The sequence below is a fragment of the Sarcophilus harrisii genome, chromosome 4 (assembly GCF_902635505.1).
Source record: "Sarcophilus harrisii chromosome 4, mSarHar1.11, whole genome shotgun sequence".
Classification (NCBI taxonomy): Eukaryota; Metazoa; Chordata; class Mammalia; order Dasyuromorphia; family Dasyuridae; genus Sarcophilus; species Sarcophilus harrisii.
Genome location: NC_045429.1, coordinates 333,961,515 through 333,984,097, shown reverse-complemented (window position 1 = coordinate 333,984,097; position 22,583 = coordinate 333,961,515). Strand labels below are relative to the sequence as shown.

Here is a 22,583-nt window from a genome sequence, read left to right as displayed (position 1 = left end):
AATGTTAAATTTTACAGATCAAAAGGGAACACAGTTTCACACCCCCGTCAATACGACTTGTTAGTATCTGAGACCAGGTTTGACCTCAGGAAAAAGAGTCTTCCTGTGGATTTATTACACTGAGAAAAATAACTCAGCAAAATCCTGTTAGGACTTTTTTTTTTTTTTTTTAATTAATTTATTATTTTTTTAATAGCCTTTTATTTACAGGTTATATGTATGGGTAACTTTACAGCATTAACAATAGCCAAACCTCTTGTTCCAATTTTTCACCTCTTACCCCCCACCCCCACCCCCAGATGGCAGGATGACCAGTAGGTGTTAAATATATTAAAATATAAATTAGATACACAATAAGTATACATGACCAAACCGTTATTTTGCTGTACAAAAAGAATCAGACTCTGAAATAGTGTACAATTAGCTTGTGAAGGAAATCAGAAATGCATGTGGGCATAAATATAGGTATTGGGAATTCAATGTAATGGTTTTTAGTCATCTCCCATTGTTCTTTCTCTGGGTGTAGCTGGTTCAGTTCATTACTGCTCCATTGGAAATGATTTGGTTGATCTCATTACTGAGGATGGCCAGGTTGTTAGGACCTTTTTTGCAACGATTTGGGCACACAGGCTTTCATTATAATGGGTTTTTTTTTTTTTTTGACCTGGAGCTGGGGACCAATCTCCAGGTGAATTTGAGGGACTAATTTTCAACTTAATAGAGGATAATGATTATGCCTCAAGCCAAGATCTCCAATTGAATTGAATGAGGTTACTTATCTGGGAGCTTCCTCTATAAACAGGAGGGTGGGGCTCCTCCCAGAGGGGTTTGAGATTTCTAACCCAGGACCACCCAACTCCCCCAAGATCTCAGTTTACATCACTGTAACACCTTGCTTCCCTATTCAACTGGCAATGTTGAATGGCAAATGACTAAAGTACAAAAACTCCATAAAGGTAACTACATAAATTGCATATCATATTAACTAAAACAAAGTGTATCCCCTTTTATATGGGAAGACATTTGTTCCTTATCAAGCTAAACTTTGGGCATTTTAAAAAATCAGCATCAGACTTGGTTCTTTTCATAATGAGGTGATTCATGGCAATTTCAATAGACTTGTGATGAAAAATGCCATACCATCTAGAGAAAAATTAGGAAAACTGAATGTGGATCATAACATAGTATTTTCGTCTTTTTTTAAAATTATTGTTTGCTTGTTTTTTTTTCTTTTCTCATGGTTTTTTTCCCCCTTTGATCTGATTTTTCTTGCACAACACCATGAATATGGAAATGTGTGCATGCCACTAGCATTCACTACTTTTGTGAATAGCCTTGCTATAATGCCCACTCTGCATTCTCTATTGCCAGTCTCTCCTAATTCTCATGCCCTCGGAGAAATCTTCCATCACTGTCTTTTGCAGTGCTTAAACCAATTTTACCAAGTTTACCTCTGTTGGAAGTCTTCAGAGATCTCTTGCCATTATTTCATAATGGTTTAAATACACGATGATAGAGCAGCCATGTGCAAGCTCAATGTCTTTTATTCACGTGTTCACATCCTGCCTAGCTGACCTCCTACTGACTCCCAGTGAACTCCAGGTCAAAGAGGACCTGCTTCCTCCTTCCACAGTTTAAAAAGGGTCTATGAAGTCACAATCGCAGCCAATCAGAGAAAGAAACGCCTCCTGTTAATGATGCAGATCTCAATGCGACCAGAGTTCCCACCCACAAGGCGGTCCCTACTAGTACACAGAAGCCAACTTCCAGAGGTCTCAAACTTTATTGCCTGTTTACTTTCTATTGCATTCTACGTGACTCCTTCTCCTCTGACCCTTACAGAAATATATTTAGAAGAATTGCATATGTTTAACTTATATTAGATTGTTTGCTATCAAAAACTTGGAACATACAGTTTTGCAAAATTGAATGTTGAAAATAATTTTTGCATATATTTTTTGAAAAATAAAATATTATTGAGGAAAAAATCCTATGATTTTTTCATAGATCTAAAACTGGAAGTCACCTCCCAGACCATCCAGTACAATCTCCTCATATTACAAATGAGGTATGGAGAAGTTAGGTAATTTGTTTAAGTGCATTCTTAATTAGTAAGTAGGTAGTGTAGTTAAGTTTAAAAAAACCAAAGCAACTCTTTCTAGATTAAGAAGAAATGAGTTCCAGTCCTGCCTCTGATGCTTGCTACCTGTGTAATATCGGGCAAGTCATCTTTCCTCTTGTGCTACCTGTGTAACCTTCGTGGGCCTCGGTTTCCTTATTTGCACTAGATGGTCCTCGAGATCCCTTCCATCTCTAGGTCTGTGATTGTAAGAGCTGGGATCCGATTAATATCTATGAGCATTAATCGAGACCTTGCCCTATGGGCAAGGCAATATGTAGCTTTGGGGGATATAAAGACAAAATGAAAAATCTTTATGTTTGAGAATCTTATATGGGGGGACAGAGAGGAACAATATGCACATAAATACACAAATACAAAATATATGCAAAGTAAATAGAAATGAGAAAATGTCTGTAAAAACATTTTATGAACCTTAAAAGAAATGCCAGCTACTGTTATTCTTTCTAGCCAGAGAGTTAAAGGAAATTATAATGGAAGAGAGAACCTTGGGCAAGTCACATCCCCACTCTAGGCCTCATTTTCCTCATCTGTGAAATGAGATAGAAGTCCATTCCAGCTTAAATCTTATAATGCTAAGCAAGCCCAACCAAGGAGAATGGATAGAATGTCAATTAATGTAGATTGGAAAGAAGAAGGAAGGCATTCCAGAGTTAGGGAAGGCCATATGAGCAAAGAAATAACCAGTCAGTGGAATGAAGTGGTAAAACTACTACAGTAAGGTGGTGTAGTATTCATTAATATCTTCATTTTCTTTGGATCTATTCATTGTTTCAATTTTCTTCTCTCTTTGTCCACCCCCCCCCCCTTTTTTTAAGTAGGAGAAATTTACTAGATAAGGAAAAGGATGACATCCGTTGTAAGTACCAGCTTCACCTTGATTCCCAACCAGAAATACAGACGTAGCAACCGACGATCCAACCATTCTTGCAACATTCTTGGCTCAGATTCTCAAAACTTATCAACACTTGGAGATTTTAAAGCATTACCATTAGAGCTTTTCCAAATAATTTTGGAATATCTGTCAGGTGAGGTTTTAGGAGAGGAAATATTGCTGTAAGTACAACTACAGAATTTACCATATCCATTTTCCCTAAAAAACTATGCTTTTCAATAGGTCCTGCAGCATTTTAAACATATTTTGATCTAGCTTAAATTAGTTTCTATACTTAATTTTCTGAAATTTGATAATAATAGATGCCTGTGACTGTGGTACCCAATCTTTTTTTGGTTCCTGTATCCCTTGGTTTTAGGTAATCTTCTTGTAACCCCATTTCTGGTTCAATATGAAAGGAAATGCATTCTATTGTATACCAAGCATATGCACGTGAAAATTAAAGAGATTATTTTTTCAGAAAATGATTTGAGTGGAAACAACATTTTAGTATCATAAAGTTGTTAAATGTCAGAAAATTAAATTTGTGAGATCCTTGAACCTTTTTCTTGTCAGCAAACAATTATATTCATGGTAGGTATTTTTAGCCTGGGATCAATGAACTTGTTTTTAAAAATATTTTAATGTCTAAATTTCAGTACAGTTGTTTTCCTATGTGATCTTATGTATTTTTTTAATTCATTAAAAAAATTATTCTGAGAAGAGACACTGTAGGTTTCACTTGACTGCCAGAGTGTCCATGACACAAAAAAGTTAAGATCTAATTTCTGAAAGAGATATATACATATTACATTCAACTTCCAGTTTGTTTCTTGCTTTGGATTTTAATTAAAAAAAAATACTTTTTCAAAGAGATGAATTTTTATAAACTATATATGGACCTAAACATATTTAGTAGGGTCCATCAAAAATTTTGTAGCTTTATTGATTGGAAATAAATTATTTCAGATATCAATTAACTATCTTTAATGTGATCATTGGCGCTGATTTCTTCTAGATCAGTAGAAAAAGAATTTTGTAACAAATCTCAATTAATTTTGTTTTAATCAGTAGGAATTATCATTTCACTTGTCTCAATTTTTTTTCAGATGTATTATAATGCTTTCTTCTTTTTCCACTTCAACCTTTTCTTTTCCCACCACTCTGTTCTCTTTCCAATCCATAAATTAATTGACACTACTACTTTGGTAAAATTTCAATAGGATAATATAGTTATTTATCAAATATTCCTCACAAACCCTTGAAAAACTTTTCATATCCATGGTGGATACTTTTAAGGGCTGTTAAGGGGTACCCTTAATTTGTCACATACCCCAGATTGAGAACCTTTAGCTAAGGATGTACCAGTAGCTGTACTGTAACTTCTTAAGGGAGGGCCCTAATTTTATTGAAGTAATCTTATTGTTATATGTTCCTAATATATTAAGAAAAGATAGAAAGGAATGTATACTTTTCTATTTTTTCAAGTCTGCTAATATGTTAACTTGTATGATTGATTATATAATTAAATTATAGCAATTATAGCAAGTTCTTATAGTTAAGCTAGTTGTATTGGGTTTTGTTGTTTTAGTGAAGGATATCAGCATGCTAAGCATGGTGTCGAAAACCATCAGCCACCGCCTTATTAATTACATCTCAACATCATCAGGAAGCAGAAGGCTTTTACAGCAAGATTTTCATAATTTGGAGCTGTCTGGCAGAAGACAAGGCTCCTATATGCTGGAGCACTACAGATCTCTAGGTGACCTATAAAATGAGAATTGTGACAAATAAAAAGATATATTTAATTAAGGGGATTCTGTTATTTAACTCTTTTTGCCAGTGGGAAATAGGAATATTTCCCAAATATTGCCTGGTATATGAATGATTTCATTATTTTCAATATGATAATTTCCCATTAATTATATATTCCTTCTAACTGTAATTCCAACAGTTTTTTATGTTTATCTTTAAAATTAAGTATAAATGAAAGTATATTTGAAAGAAACAAGCAAATGTGATCTCTTTTTCTCTTTCTGTTATGCGGCTTGAGTTGGAACATAAGAGTTTAGGGAACTGATATTTCTGTGCAGTAGCTTCCTGTGAAACATAATGAGCTTTATCTCTGAATCTCTTATTCCTTTCAACCATATTCTAATCTTGTAAAAAAAAGAGTCAAGATTTAAAAATAATACATTGAATAAAATCACTTATACTCTAATAGAAATCATGGTTTCCTTTTTTAAAAAAAATACTATCCACATTTACTAATAAATCATATATTCTACATTGCCCTTATCAAAGGGAGTTCTATATAATCTTTCTTCCTTTGGCCTGTAATCATTTTTTTCCTTTTTTTCGTTCCTGGCTTATTGTTTCCATTCTCTCTAAAAGGAATAATGAAATAAAAATCTAATTGGACCTCACTGATGAACATCAATTTAAACTGCTGCATATAATTAACCTTAGCATGGTAATAAAACCAGACTACATCAGGGTGAAATTCAGAGCTAAATAAAGGCAAAAGAGCAAGCTAAGCAAATGTTGCATTGTTGTAGTTCAAGGATGCCTAATTTTAAGATAATTATCAGGAAGACTCTAATCATAAAATAAGAATATTTAAATATATAAATAGATTTAACTATGACAAAATAACTATAAATTTATTGTATAATCTTACCCTATTTTTCAGTGTTAATAAGCCCAATGAATAAAAATTAACTGAATTTAGTCATTATTCTTAGTATTGTTTAAAATTATATTTTTTTTCGAGGTTGTTAAAGGTGTTAAAATGCTTATTTAAATATTTGGTTTTGGTCAAAAAAAAGAACAAATTAGTCCAGTTTTTTCCACTATGATCAAGTCTCCGCTACTTAAAACAAAACTGTCTGAATAGTAAGTGAAAATCCTTCATTAGTCTGGATTTCCTGATTTTTTTTTGAATAAATTAGTTGTATAATAATAATTTTAGATTCTATAGTACTTTTTATATTTCATCTCATTTGATAGTATACTTACATTTGATTCATATTCAAGCTTCCACTTTGTTTTGATTGTAGATACATAGTTCTTCAGATTTCTTAACGTTTAAGTGCATGGGCCATTTCTTGTTACTGCTATTCTTTCCTAATCTTTTATGGATTTCAAGTAGTAAGATAACATTTTCAGAATCTTTCTGAAGATTGTGAATTTTAATTTTCTGCCTTCACACAAGAAACAGAGCAGATGGCTAATACGGAGAAAAGCATTGCATCTAAGTCTATTTTTGTAGGAGGAAAAAGGAATTTAAAATTTGGTCTGTAACTGCTCTGAGCACCTGTGTCTAAAAAAAAGAAAGCAATGAAAAATTAGTCAGTATTGTTAACAGTCTGTGGATTTAATTAATATGCCTTGAAAGGAAGGTTTTTATATTACAAGGAAATAACTAATGTTCAATTACAGCTTCTTCACCAGAGACCAAGTGCCAAAATAGGAAGGGAAAACACTCATCACTGAAAGAGTCTATTACATGTAAAACTAAGCAAAGCCAGTTTTTAAAACTTCAGATATGATCCTAAGTTGATCAAATAATGTTCAAAAATTATATCAGTAAAATTTACAAGTCTACATGTGATTATGAATCTTTTATTTTTTATAATTACATATAAAAAGCTATTTTTAACATGTTTCTTAAAATTTTGAGTTCCAAGTTCTCTCCTACCCTCTTTCTCATCCCCCTTCATTAAGAATGCAATTTGATACATGCCCAGTCATGCAAAAAGTATTTCTATATTAGTCCTGTACAATATTTTCATTTATGAAAGAATTATTACCTCTGTTGCTGCTGCAAATTGTGTTTTCCCCTCTGAAATAATTTTTTTTTTTTAGAACAAGAATAAGTAGATGACATCTGCTATAGGACTATTAATATTTCTATTTTAGAAGTACAATCCATGGAAAGCCATGGAAAGCCCATAGCCCATTTACTAAAACTGTAGCAATAACTATTAAGGTGCAACATTCTGTGGGGAATGAAAGATTTTTAAAAATTATCCAAAAAAATACTATAAAACCTTTATATGCTCCCCCCAAAAGGATATTTTTGAAGGAAAAATTTTTAACACAATATTATCTCAAAACAGATACTTTGTGCTAACAAAGCTACTTCCAACTTCTGAAATTTTAATAGCTATAATTTTAAATTTCTACTTATTTGGGGGAAAGGTTAAAATTACTTTTGCCATTTTAGCCAGGTTCTTCATTGACAACAGTGCTTCTTGTGCTTCCCTGTACAGATATGATGTTAAAGTAAGACATATAAGTTTCCCTGATGTATCTTCAAATTTTACTCATTTTGCCTTTTTTAATCTAAATATTTTCCCAGATTTGCAACTTGAGATCCAATACTATGATTTTTACTATACTAAAATTTTTATTTTTTTTATTTATAGAACAAAACAAGCAATTCTGTAACAAAGTATAATAAAAAAAGATGATTGCATACGAAGCTGCAGGATCACATTTTTTTTTTTTTTACAGAATATGGTCCTGGGTGTCAAAAATGGACATTAAAACAACTTAGTAAACAGCATATGCTTTGTACCTTCTTGCCAAACTTTGTCTTACCAGCTCATAGTTGATTTGATATAGTATTACTTTGATACATTCAAGAGATATGTGCCTACTTGATCTGTTCAAACTATTTGTTATTTTCTTATATGTGTATCTGTTTGCTTTCTCAGGTTTATTGTTTAAAAGGTGTACCTTGCTGCTACCCACGAAAGAAAGGTTAAAGTATATTCACAAGATACTCTCAGAAGTAAGAATAAATTTATACTTCTGAATACTTATATAAATTTATTTTATAGTAAATATATTTTATAATCACCTTGCAATAATTTCTAATCTATTTCTTATAATTTTCAATTCTTGTCTTAGGATAATTAAGAATACTCAATAATTATTCATAATGATCAAGTGTTTCATGTGCTCAGATATTATAAAATATAGACATGTTTATCTTGTTTTTTAATCACCTTTTAAGTGTAATTAAGGACTTTATTCAAATTTATGGGATTTCTATGGGAGAATATAAAAAGTACTGTGCTTGGAGTAGCCTTAATCATTGAATGGTTATAGCCTCAGTTAAACTGAGATCTGTTGAAGAATTTTGCTTAAAAAGGCCAAGGTCTCCCACTGCATCCAGGGCCACCTCCAGGTATCCTGATCTAGCAGGCCACTAGACCCAGATGACTCTGGAGGAGAAAGGGAGGAAGATAGTATTGCACAGTTCTCTCTCATTTAAATCTAATTCACTTGCATGTCATGGCATCCCTCTCTGATGTCATGGTATTCTTCAACAACTAAGGACAAAACAACAACAATAACCACATCAACCCAGCTACATACTGTGCGAAAATCACTTAACCCTTAAGATTATAGTTTCCTCATCTATAAAATATGGACAACAGTACTTGTACCATCTACCTCATAAGGTTGCTACATGGACAGCACTATAAAGTGCTCCATAAATTTGAACTATTATGATTCACTCCCTTTTTTTTAGACTTATGTTGGAATTAGAATGGTTTTTTTTTTAAAGATTTTTTTTTATTTTCAAAGGAATATTCACTTTCTTTCTTTCCCCATTCCCCTTTCCCATCCGAGAGAGCAAGAAAAACAAAACCCCTGTTACAAATCAGTATAGTCAATCAAAACAAATTCTAGAATTGATTAGTTATGTCTAGAAAAAAATATGTCTTAATCTGCACTCTGAATATAATGCTTCATTATCAGGAGGTGAGTGGCTTTCCTTCTATTTAGTGTAGAACTTTCCTTCTATTTACTATATTGTAATAATCATTTTTTGGTGAAAAAACTTATTTTTTAGGCATTCAGAAAAAGAGTAAAGTTGATTTTAATCATAACAAAAACATCAACTTTAGAAGATATCAGTACTTTAAATTAATGACAACACTGTTAAAAACAGTGCTTAAAAAATTTCACTATATAGAAACAATCATCTAAATCAAACAATTTTGTCTAAGATTGTTAAGGGCAACTTATAAGGTTTCTATCTGCATTGATAGTATCTTCATGTAGAAATTCAGTATATTAATACAATCACAAATCTGATCACAGTTCCCAATTAATGAGGTATAAAATAGTTTCATATATTATTAATTGTATTAGGATGGTATTCATTTGGAATGGAGTTCTAGCCTAAATTTTAAGATCTCCAAAACTGATCTTTCTGCTTTCTGTGATTGCCTTCTCCAATATATGCTATATAGTGCCCCAAGATTTTTCTTCCTTGAATAAAATTTAAAATTCCTAAAATATTACCATTTTCTTGTTATATTCTCACATAAAACTTTCAAGAGTCTTCTATTTTTGTGATTCAATCTAATTGTTTAACTCTATCTCCTATCTAATTTGCCCCATCTAACCAATTCAACATGAATCTTCTCCAGGCATACAATTCTCCTTAGTGTTCCCTGAATATACTATATTAATTTCTGTCTCTTTACCTTTGACTATACTAATTTGCCACTTAAAATTCCTTCCCTCTGCTCCCTGTCTTTCTAAATTATATAAATCTTTCAAGGTTAAATCAAGTCCCGCCTCCTTCATAAAGGCTTTCTCATTGTTCTACCCCAAATGTATTTCTTACTTCACTGAACTCTTATAACGTTTATTGTTCTTCCAACCAATTTAGCATTTATACATAAACTTTCTTATATTATTTAACTGTGTAAAAATTATATCCCCTAAAGAAATTGTAAGTTTATTGAGAGCATAAATTCTATTTAATAGGGATTTTTTGTATCTATCATGCATAGATATGGCACATAGCCAGGCACTCAATAAATGTTATGAAAGTAAATTTGAAAATCGAACTGTTCAGTTCAGTTGATGAGGAAATAATAGCTTTTCTCTTTACAGGTTTCATGTTTTAAATTCAGTGGTTGTGGAATTCCCATGCAGTGTTTAGGATTGCCGTGTTATGGAATGTTTTTACAGGTACTGTACCTTTTTAAGCAAAGGAGAAAAGGCGGGGTTTTTTATTAGTAGTAAGTAGAACATATAAGTGTATTCTATGGCCAAGTAATGGAGATTGAAATGATTTTAAGAGAACAACATTGTGTTAAAAAAAAAAAAAAGAAGAAGAAGAAGAAAAAGAAGAAGAAGAAGAAATAATCATTGTATTAAAAAACAGTAATTAATTGAACTTTTGACAATATTATTGTTATAGATATATAGCTCACATATGCCCTAACTACATTATTCTGACCAACATTATTTTGTAATCATTTAAGTATTTTACTAAATATCTTCCTTAAAGCTGTGAAATTCTAATATCTTTGACCAATTGCCCATTTATAATATTATTCCTACAGAACACTATCTACCCTTGATAAGGTTGTTTCATCAAAAAAATTGTGATTTCCCTAAACCATAGGTGGGATTTCCCTGTATTCTAATTACCTTGAATTTTTATTGTGAATTTCTTATTATTAAAATTTGAAATGAATGGCTCAGATTTATGGAGTTGTCTCAGTGATCTCTGGATCTAGAACCTCCAGGTTCTATTATTTATAAAAACTTTTTCTGTATATGTGGAAAATCCATAATGGATAATAACAAAATATGCTGCAAATCATCTTTATAAAAAGCAAAAGTGACCTGAACTTCAACTTCATGGTCTGCATACTTACAGTGTTTCCTTTATTTTGTTATCTTTAGACCTTAACAGCAGGTTGGGATGAGTTGGAGTGCCATCGTGTTTACAATTTCCTGTGTGAGTTGACTAATCTACCCCGCAAGGTGCAGACAGTTGTTTGTAGTAAACCAGGTAAAGATGTGATATTCAAAAAGAGCATTTTAAAAGGGGGAGACAAGAAGAAATAGAGACCAAGATTCAAAAGCAGGTTCAGTAGCTTTTGATCGCTACTGAACACAACACTTTAAAAAAATTAATTCTAAATACCACTGTCATCTGCTCCAGTCAGATAGATCCTTGTTATTGTCTCCTGAACATTATTTTACATTATTACTCATTGTATTCTGCCTTGTCTTGCTAGAAATTATATACATGAGCGGAAATATAGTCAATTTAGACAATAATTTGATCACAATCTTTTTTATTTAGTTCAGTTTAACAAATACTGTTTGCTTTATGCAGGGTGCTGGATAGTATGGGGACTACAAAGACAAAAAAGAAACAATTACTATTCTCAAGTTTACATTCTGCTGAGGAACACAACATGTACACAGATTAGTGAATAAAATTTAAAGAGAGAGAGAGCACTAACAGTGGAAATATTGGGAAGGCTTTGAGTATAACTTTGAAGGAACATAATAATTAGGAAAGATAAAAATGTGATACTGCCTTTCAAGACTAGAGGAAAGGCTATATGAATGGGAAGAGATAGAAGTGTTGACTATAACAAACACCTGGTAGACCAATTTGACTGGAACATAGAGTATATAAAGTTGAAGGAGTAATAATAAAATCAGGCTAATTGTGGAGAAATTTTAATAATAAATTTAGGAGCTTATATTTAATTCTAAAGGCAAAGGAAGGATTTTCTACAGGGAAATGAGATTACAACCCAAGATTATTTTGGTAATTGGGTGGAGAATTATTAGAAAGGGGAAAGACTGGAAAAGGAGAAATTAGGAGGCTACTACATTAATCCAGGTAAGAGGTGATGGGGGTCTGAAATAATGTAGTGGATGAATAAGTGGGGTTAAAAAGTAGGGCAGGTGCAAGATATGTTGTGGAGGTAGAATTGACAAGATTTGGTAACTGAGTGAGAAAGGAAGAACCATGATTAACTCCAAAATTATGAATCTGAGTGCCTCAGAGAATGTGGTAGCATCATCAAAAATAAAGTTGAAAGTAGAAAATAGTTATCGGTGGGGAGGAAGAGATCCGTTTTCTTCATTTTGAGTTTAAGATGCCAATGAAGCACCCCGGTAGAGATATCCATCAGGTAGTAGAAACTAGAGAACTGAGATCCAAGAGAGATATTGGGATTAAGATGTTATAATTTGGGAAATATCTACATAGAGATGACAATTGAATGCATGAAAGTAGGTGAATTCTCCTAAGGGAGAATGAGAGAAAATATAGTCAAGGACTAAACTTTGAGTTATACCCATGCTTAGAGGGTAGGGAAGAGATGTGGAATCAGCAAGGAAATTGGAGTAAGAACGGTCAGACAGGAAAAGCAAGAGAGAACTATGTCATAGAATCAAACAAAGAAAGGGGAGGAAAAAGTGAACAGTGTTAAAAAGCTGCACAGAAGTCCAAGAGGGTAAAGGGCTGTGAGGTCACCAGTAATTAGAAAGAACTGTTCCAGTAGAATGATGGGAAGGGCTGGAAGTTAAATTGCCAAGGGCTGAGAAGTAAGTCGGAGTTGAGGAAGAGGAGATAATAAGTCTAGACAAGTCTAGGAATTTGGCAGGAAAAAGGAAAAAGCTAGGATGATATCTTAAGATCTAACTATAGGTCTGAGGAAAGGTTTTTGAGAATAGAGGAGACTTTGGCAAGTTTGAAGGCAATGAAAAAAAGCCAATAGATAGGAGGAGATTGAAGATAAGCGAATTATGGATGGAACAAGCCTCTAGAGGAGACAGCAGGATATGGCATTTAGGATACAAGTCACAGAGTCAGGTTTGGGGGGTTAACTTTGACAAGGAGAATGGTCTTCTGTGATAAAGAAAAGTAAGGATTTTGAAGAGTTCTGAGATGTGCATTGGGGAAGATGGAATACAAAATAGATGATTTTAATTTTCTTAGCAAAATAGGCAAGGTTATTTACTGGGGGATGGAAGAGGAGGTAAGAAATTACAGGAAATTTAAAGAAAGAATAAGGTTTGAAGCAGTCACTGAGGGAAGTAGAATAGAGGAAAAATTTTAAAAAAAGAATAAAAGATTACAATGCAGCAATGAAGGCATAATTGGGTTCAAATAACATCAGTTTACATAGTGACTGTAGTATTCACAATTATGTTACTTCCTTCTACAATGTTCAATAAAGTTAGGTATTGAGAGCGTAGAAGTAACTTCTTGCTTGATGATATAGAAAATCATTGTTATGAGATTGGTAGCATACCATTTTACTCTATATTGACTAATGATATGATATATGTCTTCCATGTTTCTCATTTTTAAAAAATTGGGAATCCCTTGAGGTTCTGACCAAATTGTTCTTTTTTTCTTTAACCATGCTCCTAATTTTAAAATATAGAATGGGGCAAAATATTTAAAAGATTAGCAAAGCTAGAAAATTAGGGCAGTTTAAGAGAAGATACCTTGATTACTTCTTATCTAGAGATTTCAACTCTTTAAAAATCTGTTATTTTATTGATAAGTTGTAGACAATTTTAGCCTAGTCTTTGTACATCTGATACACAGTCCATCATCAGGCTCATATTTGAAGCCTTTGTAATTTTGTAAAATCTGCCAAAATTTATAGCACCTCCACAATACAATGGAGTATCAAAATTGAACTTTACTGAAGATTCTGACTTGGTAGCCCATTAGAATGATTCTGTAATCACTGTGGGTATTGCCTTGCTCCTGATTTTCCAGAATTTTTTTTGAAGGTAGATTTCTCACTTCTTTCTTAGGAAGTGCCCGAAAATTGGAGTTAAGGATTAGATTATTCTGTCGGAGTGTTCTACTAGATCACTGGATGCAGCGAAGTGACTCTGCCTTTTGGTTGACTCGAATACTAAAACCATGGCCAATGGTGAATCAGGCACGGCTGCTTTATATAATCTTTGGACCTATATCATCTCAGGATGGTAAGCACATATTTTACAGTAAAACCATATTTTTGTTTAACTTAAGAGGAAAATATAGTTTTATAATACTTTTTGGTTTCCTCATTCCTAATAATCATGCGATATTTCAAAATTATACGTGTATATTTCTGGACCCTTAGTGAAGGGGAACATAGTATTCCTTGAGGAAGCCCATTTATTTTGTGTAAACCTAATTCTTAGGAAGCATTTCCTTATTTTTAAGTCTAAATCTACCTTTCTGCAGTTTTTTAATGCTTTATTTATCTTTAATTTTTTTATTTACAAGCATTTCCTTTCCATCATATTGATTTCCCCATTCCCCCAAAAACATTCAGCAGCAAAAAGAAAAGCTTTCATAATAAATATATACAGTCCAGAAAAACAAAGTCCCATATTGGCATTGTCCAAAAATGCATTTCAAGTCTATCACCTTTATGCCAGAAAGTGATTAGTGTATGTTTCATCTTTGGTCTCCTGGAATAATGGTATGTTATTGTATTGATCAGAGTTCTAGTCTTTCAAAGTTGCTTTTCTTTCTTGCCATTGCCAGCTTTATTTGCTTACTTCATTTTGTATCATTGATCGAGATCTTCCTAATTTCCTTCAGAAATTTCCATTTCATAATTTCTAATGGCATAGTAATATTCTTTTACATTCATATGCTATAATTCATTTAGATATTTCCCAATGGATAGGGACCCCTTTAGTTTCTAATTTTTTCTACCAAGTCATGTCACATATTTTGTACATATGCATCTTTTTCTTTTTCTTTTTTTTTTTTTTTGATCTCTTTGAGGTATAGACCTACTAGTTGTATTGCTAGGTTAAAGTGCGATGACTTTGGGGGCATAGTGCCAAACTGCTATCTCTACAACAATGTGTTAGGATGCCTGTTTCCCACAGGTCCTCTAACATTTTGTTATTTTCCATTTTTTGTCATTCTTGGTAATTTGATGGATGTGAAATAGAACTCAGAGTTACTTTAATTGCATTTCTTTAATTATTGATTTGGAATAATGTTCATATGATTGTTGATAGCATGGATTTTATCCTTTGAAAACTGCCAATGTGTATCTTTTGATACTTTATTTATTGGGGAATAGCTCTTATTCTTATAACATTCCTTATGTATTTTGGATATAAAACCTTTATTAGAGAAAGTTGCTGAAGATTTTTCCCTTGTTATGTTTCCTCTTTAATTTAACTAATTTTTGGTACAAAAGCATTTAATTTTATATAACAAAAAATACCTATTTTATCTTTTGTGATTCTTTTTATCCTTTGTTTGGTCATGAACTCTTCTCTTATTTACAAATCTGAAAGGTAGTTTTTTCTTAGCTTTCCTAATTTTTTATGATGTCATTATGTCTAAAGTTACATATCCATTTGAAATTTATCTTAGTATTTAATACAAGAGGTTGTCCTATATATGTATGGGTGTGGGTGTATATAAAATTTCTGTTTTCATATTTACCAAAAATTTTTACATAGGCATATTCTTGTATTAATTGGTATAAATCTTAAGTTTCAAAGATGGAAACTGTTCTGCTACAGTTAATTATCAAATATATTTTCATTATTTTCAGTGTTTAAATTAAAAAGATGCTTTACATTTTAAAATATTCAATCAATTTTTTAGATAATTAGAAGAAAATAATATAACTAGTAATCCAAAAGAACAGCCAAAATACATATTTGTTTTTTATAATGTATTGTGATATGTGTGCCCATATGTGTTCTTTCTTTCCCAGAAGCAGATATTTTTATTTTATTTTTATCCTGAGGCAATTAGGATTAAGTTACTTGCCCAGGGTCATACATCTAGGAAGTGTTAAGTGTCTGAGGTCATATTTGAACTCAGGTCCTCCTAACTTCAGGGCTGATGCTCTATCCACTGTACCACATAGCTGCCCCCAGAAGCAGATAATTTTAAAATTGACATGATTTGTATGTTCTGATTTAAAATATTTGCATAGGTGACAAGGATAAGCATATCCTAAGTATAAATCAGTGTTTAATATTTATTTGATTAAAAAATTCAACAAAGTCATGAAGTGGCACAAAAGAACTATTATAATCAAGGGGAAAGAAGGAAGGGAGATGAGTATTTTCTAAAGCTTGACCTCATCAGTTTTGGCTGTAAGAGGGAATAACTTAATCATTCAGTTGGGTATAGAAATTTATTTAACCCTATAAAGAAGTAGGAGGAGAAAGAAGAAAGAAAAGGGAGGGTCAGGATAGAAGAGAGGGCAGAAAAACTAGGGGAAAAGATAAGAAAAGGGGGAAGGAGTGATAAAAGATAAGGTAGTAAATGAGGTGTGTTAAATAATTCAATAAAATTACGAAATTCTATTTTTCTTCATCCCTGTTTGTGGTATGTCAATAGTATTATCTTTGTGCTGAAAGCATTACTTGGCTTATTGAAACAACCTTTCTTTTGGCTACTTTAAATTTTAATGTTTCCTCATTCCAATAAAGAACATTTTAAAGTTATATTGTAATCTAAATAGACCTTCCATTATGTAAGTTCAAATAAATATCATAATGTGCTTATTAAATAATGAGATTTCATTTTTTAATAATATTTATTTTTTAAACTACTGAAACCATCTGCCTCTCAAAGAAATTTTGTCACATTTCATTTGTTCCATTTATTCAGGACAGGTGGTTTGGCAAAAAATGACAGAAGGACCTACAGATGAAACCAGTCTAAAAGGCTTAGCTGATGCCATTAAATTACTGTATGACACTGACACTAAAGAATGGACAGCAGATGATGTAATCAGTCTTGTAGATGAACTATCAGGTAAAACTATATTTTTACCAATGTTGATTACTGAGAATTCTGCTTTCAGAGCATAATTATTAAATAGAAGATAGTTTCTATGCAGAATGAATTTGCTATTTTAAATAATAATTTTTTTCAAATATGTCAAATATTTTGCTGGTAATGAATTTAGGGAATGTAATTTTAAGGTTGAAGAGAATGAATATAACTAAATGCAAATACCAGCTATACAGTTATATATATGCATATGTAATTTATAGATTCTCATAGTAAATAATCAGCCCAGATCTCAAATTCCATCCCTGCAGATTTTAACAAAATAGATACATAAGGGATACATAGAGGAGAAAATTCTCCACTTTTTACTACTGTAAGGGAGTTAAGACTAGTTTCTGATCTCTGTATAATCCTAAAGGTACTGTATACAGATTCATACCATCCTACCTTTTAATATATAAATCAGAGACTTGGAATAAACATTACTAGTGTATCTGGACTACATGACATTAAAATTTTTATTCTGGTTGGATATTATAATTGAAAAACTAACATATTTTTCTGAGTTAGTGGTATTCATTTTCTCTTTTATAAAAGTATGAAACATATGTGTCTAATGGTGATTACTGCCGTCAATGAACAACTTCTCATTAAGAAATTTTTTTTTTTCCAACAAAAGTGGTTCCCCGAGAATGGCTTCTGGAGAATAATGCACGTCTCCTTATCCTAAGCGGGAACAACATTTGTTTCACCTTCATGGCTAGCAAAGCTGTGAATGGACGGGCCAATGAACTAGCACGGATGATAGTCTTTTTGGCTTTGGTAAGAACAAAACAAAGTCTCTTTTAGTATCCAGACTAATATTGTATTTACTACCACTTAAAAACTTATTGGATCACTCTTCCCATTCAACTGAAATATACTTAAAATATTGATTATTTTGAGATATTAAGAATGCAAGTATATCTTAAAATAGGTTTTTAAAATATATACAATAAACCAACATCTTTTGAAAATCCTTCATATCTCTCCCTTCTTCCTTTATCCCCTTCCCTCTTCCAATTTATATCTCTCATCACCTTAGTGGGATAGAATTAATGCTAGATCTTAGTATCATCAATCCTTTTACTTATCAGAAGAGAAAATTTAGGTGCAGAATGATTATTCACCAAAGGTCAATCAGATAATTAATAGCACAACAGAATTCAGATTCAGTTCCTCTGACTCCAAATCTAATTTTAAAAAACACCTTTTGAGGAATATTTTCCTATTTAACTTCTCTTAAATCTAAACACTCCTTTTCTCTAAAACTTCTATGTTGAGTTTGTATTCTATCTCAAATCTATGATTCTAGGAGTTTAGCTTTCTTTACAATCTTTGCTAATATTCTTGTCATTTGTGTATGTGTGTCTCATCACCACCCAAAGGACTATAAAATTTCAGAGGGAAAGGATTGTCTTTTTATTCTTTAGGACCCTAGTGTGATGTTTGTATGTAGGAGATATTCAGGAAGTACTTGCTATCTGACTGATAATAATTAGTTATCCATATTCTGATCCAGTTTTTCATGATGTATATCTGCTACACATGATGAGCTGGTCATCTGAAAGGTTAGTGAATAAAACTTTCCCCTTTCATGAGCAAATTTAGATACAAATATGCAACCAATATTTAGAAATATTATACTTAAGTTAGTATAAATAATCTTGAAAATGTAAATATTATTAGATTTTTTAAAAAGGTAATCAATAACTTTTCCTATAATGGTTCTTATGTTAAATAATAATATTTGTTAACAGCCACGGATCTGATTAACTCTTTAGCAGTGTTTCTCAAAATTAATTGAGCTGTGAAACACTTTTAGACTTACAATAAAATTAATAAAAGCCATATATGCTGGTAGGAGTTAGAGGAAGAAAGATGGGAGGATCTACTATTATGGCTATCATTGGAATAAAAAAAAGGCTTGGAGAATTTGGAGCTAATATAGAAAAGTAACTCTATTGTCATGCCAAAAATGCCAAACAGAATTTTTGATAATGCACAATTCTATAATTAACATTTCAGATGGAAAAATATCCCTAGCATCAAAATGTTCTTATATATGTAAGACATTGGGGTTCCCCAGTATACAACTTATGAAGGAGAGATTTAAAATATTTTTTTTAATTTGCACTTTTGAATGAGTTTTAGTCTTGAGAGCATTTTCCATTCTAGTGTTACATAGCTAAAACTGAACACTGAATATTTTTCAACACACATCATGATCCAACATAGTTATACAGTTTAATTTAAAAATCAACAATATTTCTTTCTTGTAAAAGATATTTGTAAAAGTCAAAGAGTAGCAATATGGAAAGTAATTGTTTACATCTAGTTTAGCATTCCCTTTACTGTTATCCCTTCTTCATTGAGATTTTTCCTATCACCTTTTTGATATACCTCAGATCAGCATAAGAAATTAAATGGGAATTTTGAGAGAGTTTTGCAGAAGCCACAGATGAGACATGAAAGCCAGCAGATAACACAGAGCCCATGACCAAATACTTAACCCATATTTTACAATAAAGTGCTGTAAACATTCCATAAATGAAAAAGAAAAAAAGTCATATTTCTTCTTTGGTATGAAGGGAGAGCCAAAAAAATTTACATCATTTTTCTAAAACACAGTGGCACCTAACCTCTACAATGTGGAAGGGATAACTGTAATTATTATTAGCAGTAATCATCCTGATAATAGCTGCTATTTAAATGGCACTTTACATATTGCTTTATATGTTACTATCTCTTTTGATTCCTCCAACAACCCTGTGAAGTGGTTCTCGTTCAGTAGTTCCAGACCTGTCTGGTTCGTTGTGATCCATTTGGATTTTCTTGGCAATGGTATTAGAATTTTTCCATTTCCTTCTCTAGCTCATTTTACCTTTGAGGAAACTGAAGCCAACAGGGTTAAATGGTTTGCTTAGGGTCACACAGCTAGTGAGTGTCTGAGGCCACATTTGAATTCAGGTCTTTCTGAGTCCAGGCCCAGAACTATATATATATATATATATATATATATATATATATATATATATATATATGGAGTTAGTACAAGTATAATGTCATCCATTTTATGATGAGGGAAGAAACTAAGGTTCAAGAATGTGATAGATGCTAGAAATGAGACCTTTGCTGGGTATGCTGTGGAGAGCCTCTATCTGGAGAGGTCCCTTTCTCAGTCCACCCTGGGTCTATGACCTGAAAGTGAATGATGGGAAATAAAGTTGTCTTTTGGCTGTAGTGCCCTAGTGCACAGGCTTGCTCTGGGCACTGGAGTGCTCCACGCGATAGGCTTCTGTCCTGACCCCAGTCCTCAGCGCCCATGGCCTCCTGGTTGTTGTCTTATGGGAAATAAAGTTGTCTTTTGGCTGTAGTGCCCTAGTGCACAGGCTTGCTCTGGGCACTGGAGTGCTCCACGCGATAGGCTTCTGTCCTGACCCCAGTCCTCAGCGCCCATGGCCTCCTGGTTGTTGTCTTACGCTGAACTTCGCCAAATAAATGAGTCACTGTGATTTTCTCATCAGGATTTGGTTGCTCCACCATACTGGTTTCTATTACTACACCATCTTAGCTCTACTTCCACATATTATTTTCCAACTTATCAAAGGCCATCTAGTTAGTAATAGCAAAGTCAAGTCCCCTGACAGCTGATCCAGGTCTCTTACCTCTGTACCAAAGCTATTATTGCTATGCCAGGCCAAGTTAGTGAGCATTTATTAAAGTGCCTACAATGTGCTAAGTAGGCACTGTGCTAAGTGTTGGGAATACAAAAGAAAATCACAGTTCCTGTTCTCCAAGAGCTCACCATCTAGTAGAGGAGACAACGTGCAAACGGCTATGTACAGACAAAATATATGCAGTAAATTTGGAAATAATGAACAGAAGGAAAATACTAACTAGCATTAAGGGGGTTTGGGAAAGGCTTCTTGAAAAAAGGTGGGATTTTAGCTGGTTCTCGAAGAAAGCCAGGAGATTGTGAAGATGAAGAGAAATCCAGGCATGGGGAAGAGCCAGTGAAAATGTATAGTATTGGGAGATAGTGTCATATTCAAGGAAAAGACAAATTCCAACTTCAGGAGCTCTCACATTTATAAAAATTTTTGTATGTTTAAATCAGGTCTGCGAGAAGGACCTGTACTGCATGGACTGGGCAGTAAAAATGATGCAAAAAGTCTGCAAAGTCTTTAGCAATCAGGTGGAAAGAAATAACTTCCTGCAGAATGTGGAAAATTCATTTGCACGTGTTATAATGGACATGCTGCAGTCAGTTATGTCTGGTGAGTACTTATATAGGCATTACGCAAGTGTGCAATAAGAATGTACAAGTCACATTACTAGGAAAGGGGAAAGTTTAGAAGTAGCACCCACATTTTTTTTACTCCTAGTCCGGTATATTTTGTTAAAAGTTTGCTGATTAAATTCTGTTAAATTATTCAGGGTTAGGATAACATTGTGTTTCAAATAAATCATATTTTTAAATTAATTCTCTTCCTCTCTCTACTCTCTCTATCCTGTTTCTGGTGTTTAGGAGACCGAGATGAAGAGGATAGCAGCTTTTTGAATTTGTTTCATCTTGTGAATGCACAGGCTAATTTCCATAAGGAAGTTTTATATATAACCATGAACAGTACCTCCACCTAAATATTTAGACGTGATTTCAAGAGTGCCTCATTGAGCCAACCGTTAGACAGCTGCTTTTTCTCCATGTTCATCTTTTCACACATGAAGGATAATGTGTGTGTGACTTTTTTTTTAATCACTTAGTTACTGTGTCCTAAGAGGAAAAAAAAAAAAAAAAAAAAAAAAAAAAAAAAAAAAAAGATGTTCTAGTTTTAGCAACAACTGATTATACCATTGAACCTAGAATATTTGGTAAAGATTTGTAAAGGAGTTTTGGATTGCTTAAAATATAAATTCACATTCTCTTCCATCTCTCTGAACATATAACCAACAATAAGAATATTATTCACATCACTGTTCACTTTTGTAAAAAGTAGCAGATCATCTAGATATAAAGAAAACATTTCACTCCCTTTCTTTACAGTGAATCATATACTTTGCTAGGAATTGAGATAAATGTTGCAAATAGAGAAAAAGTGTAAAAGGTAGGAAATTGCCTACCTTGCTGCCTGATCAGCTGCAGAAGTAATTTTGACTTTTTCTAATGTGATGTTTCTTTTATAAAGTTTCAGAAAGTGAATTACTTCAAGGGGGTCTAAAAAAGGAAACTGAAAATATCAAAGCTTAGAACAGATGAATTAGCCTCTGAGAGGTCTAGTTCAAAAGACTGTGGCTATATCTGCAACCAAATTAATTAAATCCCAGCAAGAGGAATTTGGGAAGAGCTGAGGTCTAGGATAATTTCAACATAACCAACTGTTTCTGACACATCACAGTTATAGTAAAAGTCATAGTCTTCAGCGGGGCTAAAATTGTGTTAGAATCCATCTCTCTATAGCTCTGCCATCTCTTAACTAAAGTGTTGGTGCCCTGTTGTGATCCTTTCAAGGTCTGGCACACTGGACTTGGCTTCTTTCACCAGACCTCCTGCTTCCTTCACCAAACTACTTGAAATGACTTATCTGAGAATGCAAAAAGGACCTTGAAGATAGGATAGCTCTAATAAGAGGAGCTAATACTTGGGGAAATGAAAATTGTGGGAAATTCTGCCATGTTTGCTTATGTTTGGTAAATGAATAAGACAGGAAATTGGACAAAACTGAAGAAAAGCATAAATTGTGGAAATAATATAAGAGCAAAGTTTCACTGAAGTTTCTGTTCCAACAGAATTTATCTTAGAAAATTTATGCTGTTAGAGGATCAGAAATGAACATTTCTTTACCATGATTTTTTTTGCATGGAACTTTTTAAAGAATTTAAGGGGAAAAAAAGAGTCCAGCTTTAATTCCTTTGATAGTGGGAGTTTTTGTTCCACATTTTGGTTT

At 32.8% G+C, this 22,583-nt stretch overlaps 1 protein-coding gene across 1 annotated transcript; it reads left to right on the top strand.

Moving 5' to 3' along the window:
• Positions 1-1,976: 1,976 nt before the first annotated feature.
• On the top strand, positions 1,977-21,416 carry FBXO47 (F-box protein 47). The gene is made up of 10 exons (XM_031966168.1): positions 1,977-3,168; positions 4,606-4,776; positions 7,736-7,812; positions 9,939-10,016; positions 10,740-10,848; positions 13,635-13,811; positions 16,471-16,617; positions 17,276-17,418; positions 20,756-20,915; positions 21,167-21,416. Exons 1-10 carry the CDS (start codon positions 2,988-2,990, stop codon positions 21,277-21,279), a joined length of 1,356 nt encoding a protein of 451 aa, XP_031822028.1. The 5' UTR covers positions 1,977-2,987; the 3' UTR covers positions 21,280-21,416.
• The last annotated feature ends 1,167 nt before the right edge of the window (positions 21,417-22,583 follow it).

Coding starts and splice junctions, on each gene's coding strand:
- FBXO47 (XM_031966168.1), top strand. CDS start 2,988: ATGACATCCGTTGTAAGTACCAGCTTCACCTTGATTCCCAACCAGAAA. Junction 3,169..4,605: donor AATTTTGGAATATCTGTCAG/GTGAGGTTTTAG, acceptor TTGTTGTTTTAG/TGAAGGATATCAGCATGCTA. Junction 13,812..16,470: donor ACCTATATCATCTCAGGATG/GTAAGCACATAT, acceptor CCATTTATTCAG/GACAGGTGGTTTGGCAAAAA.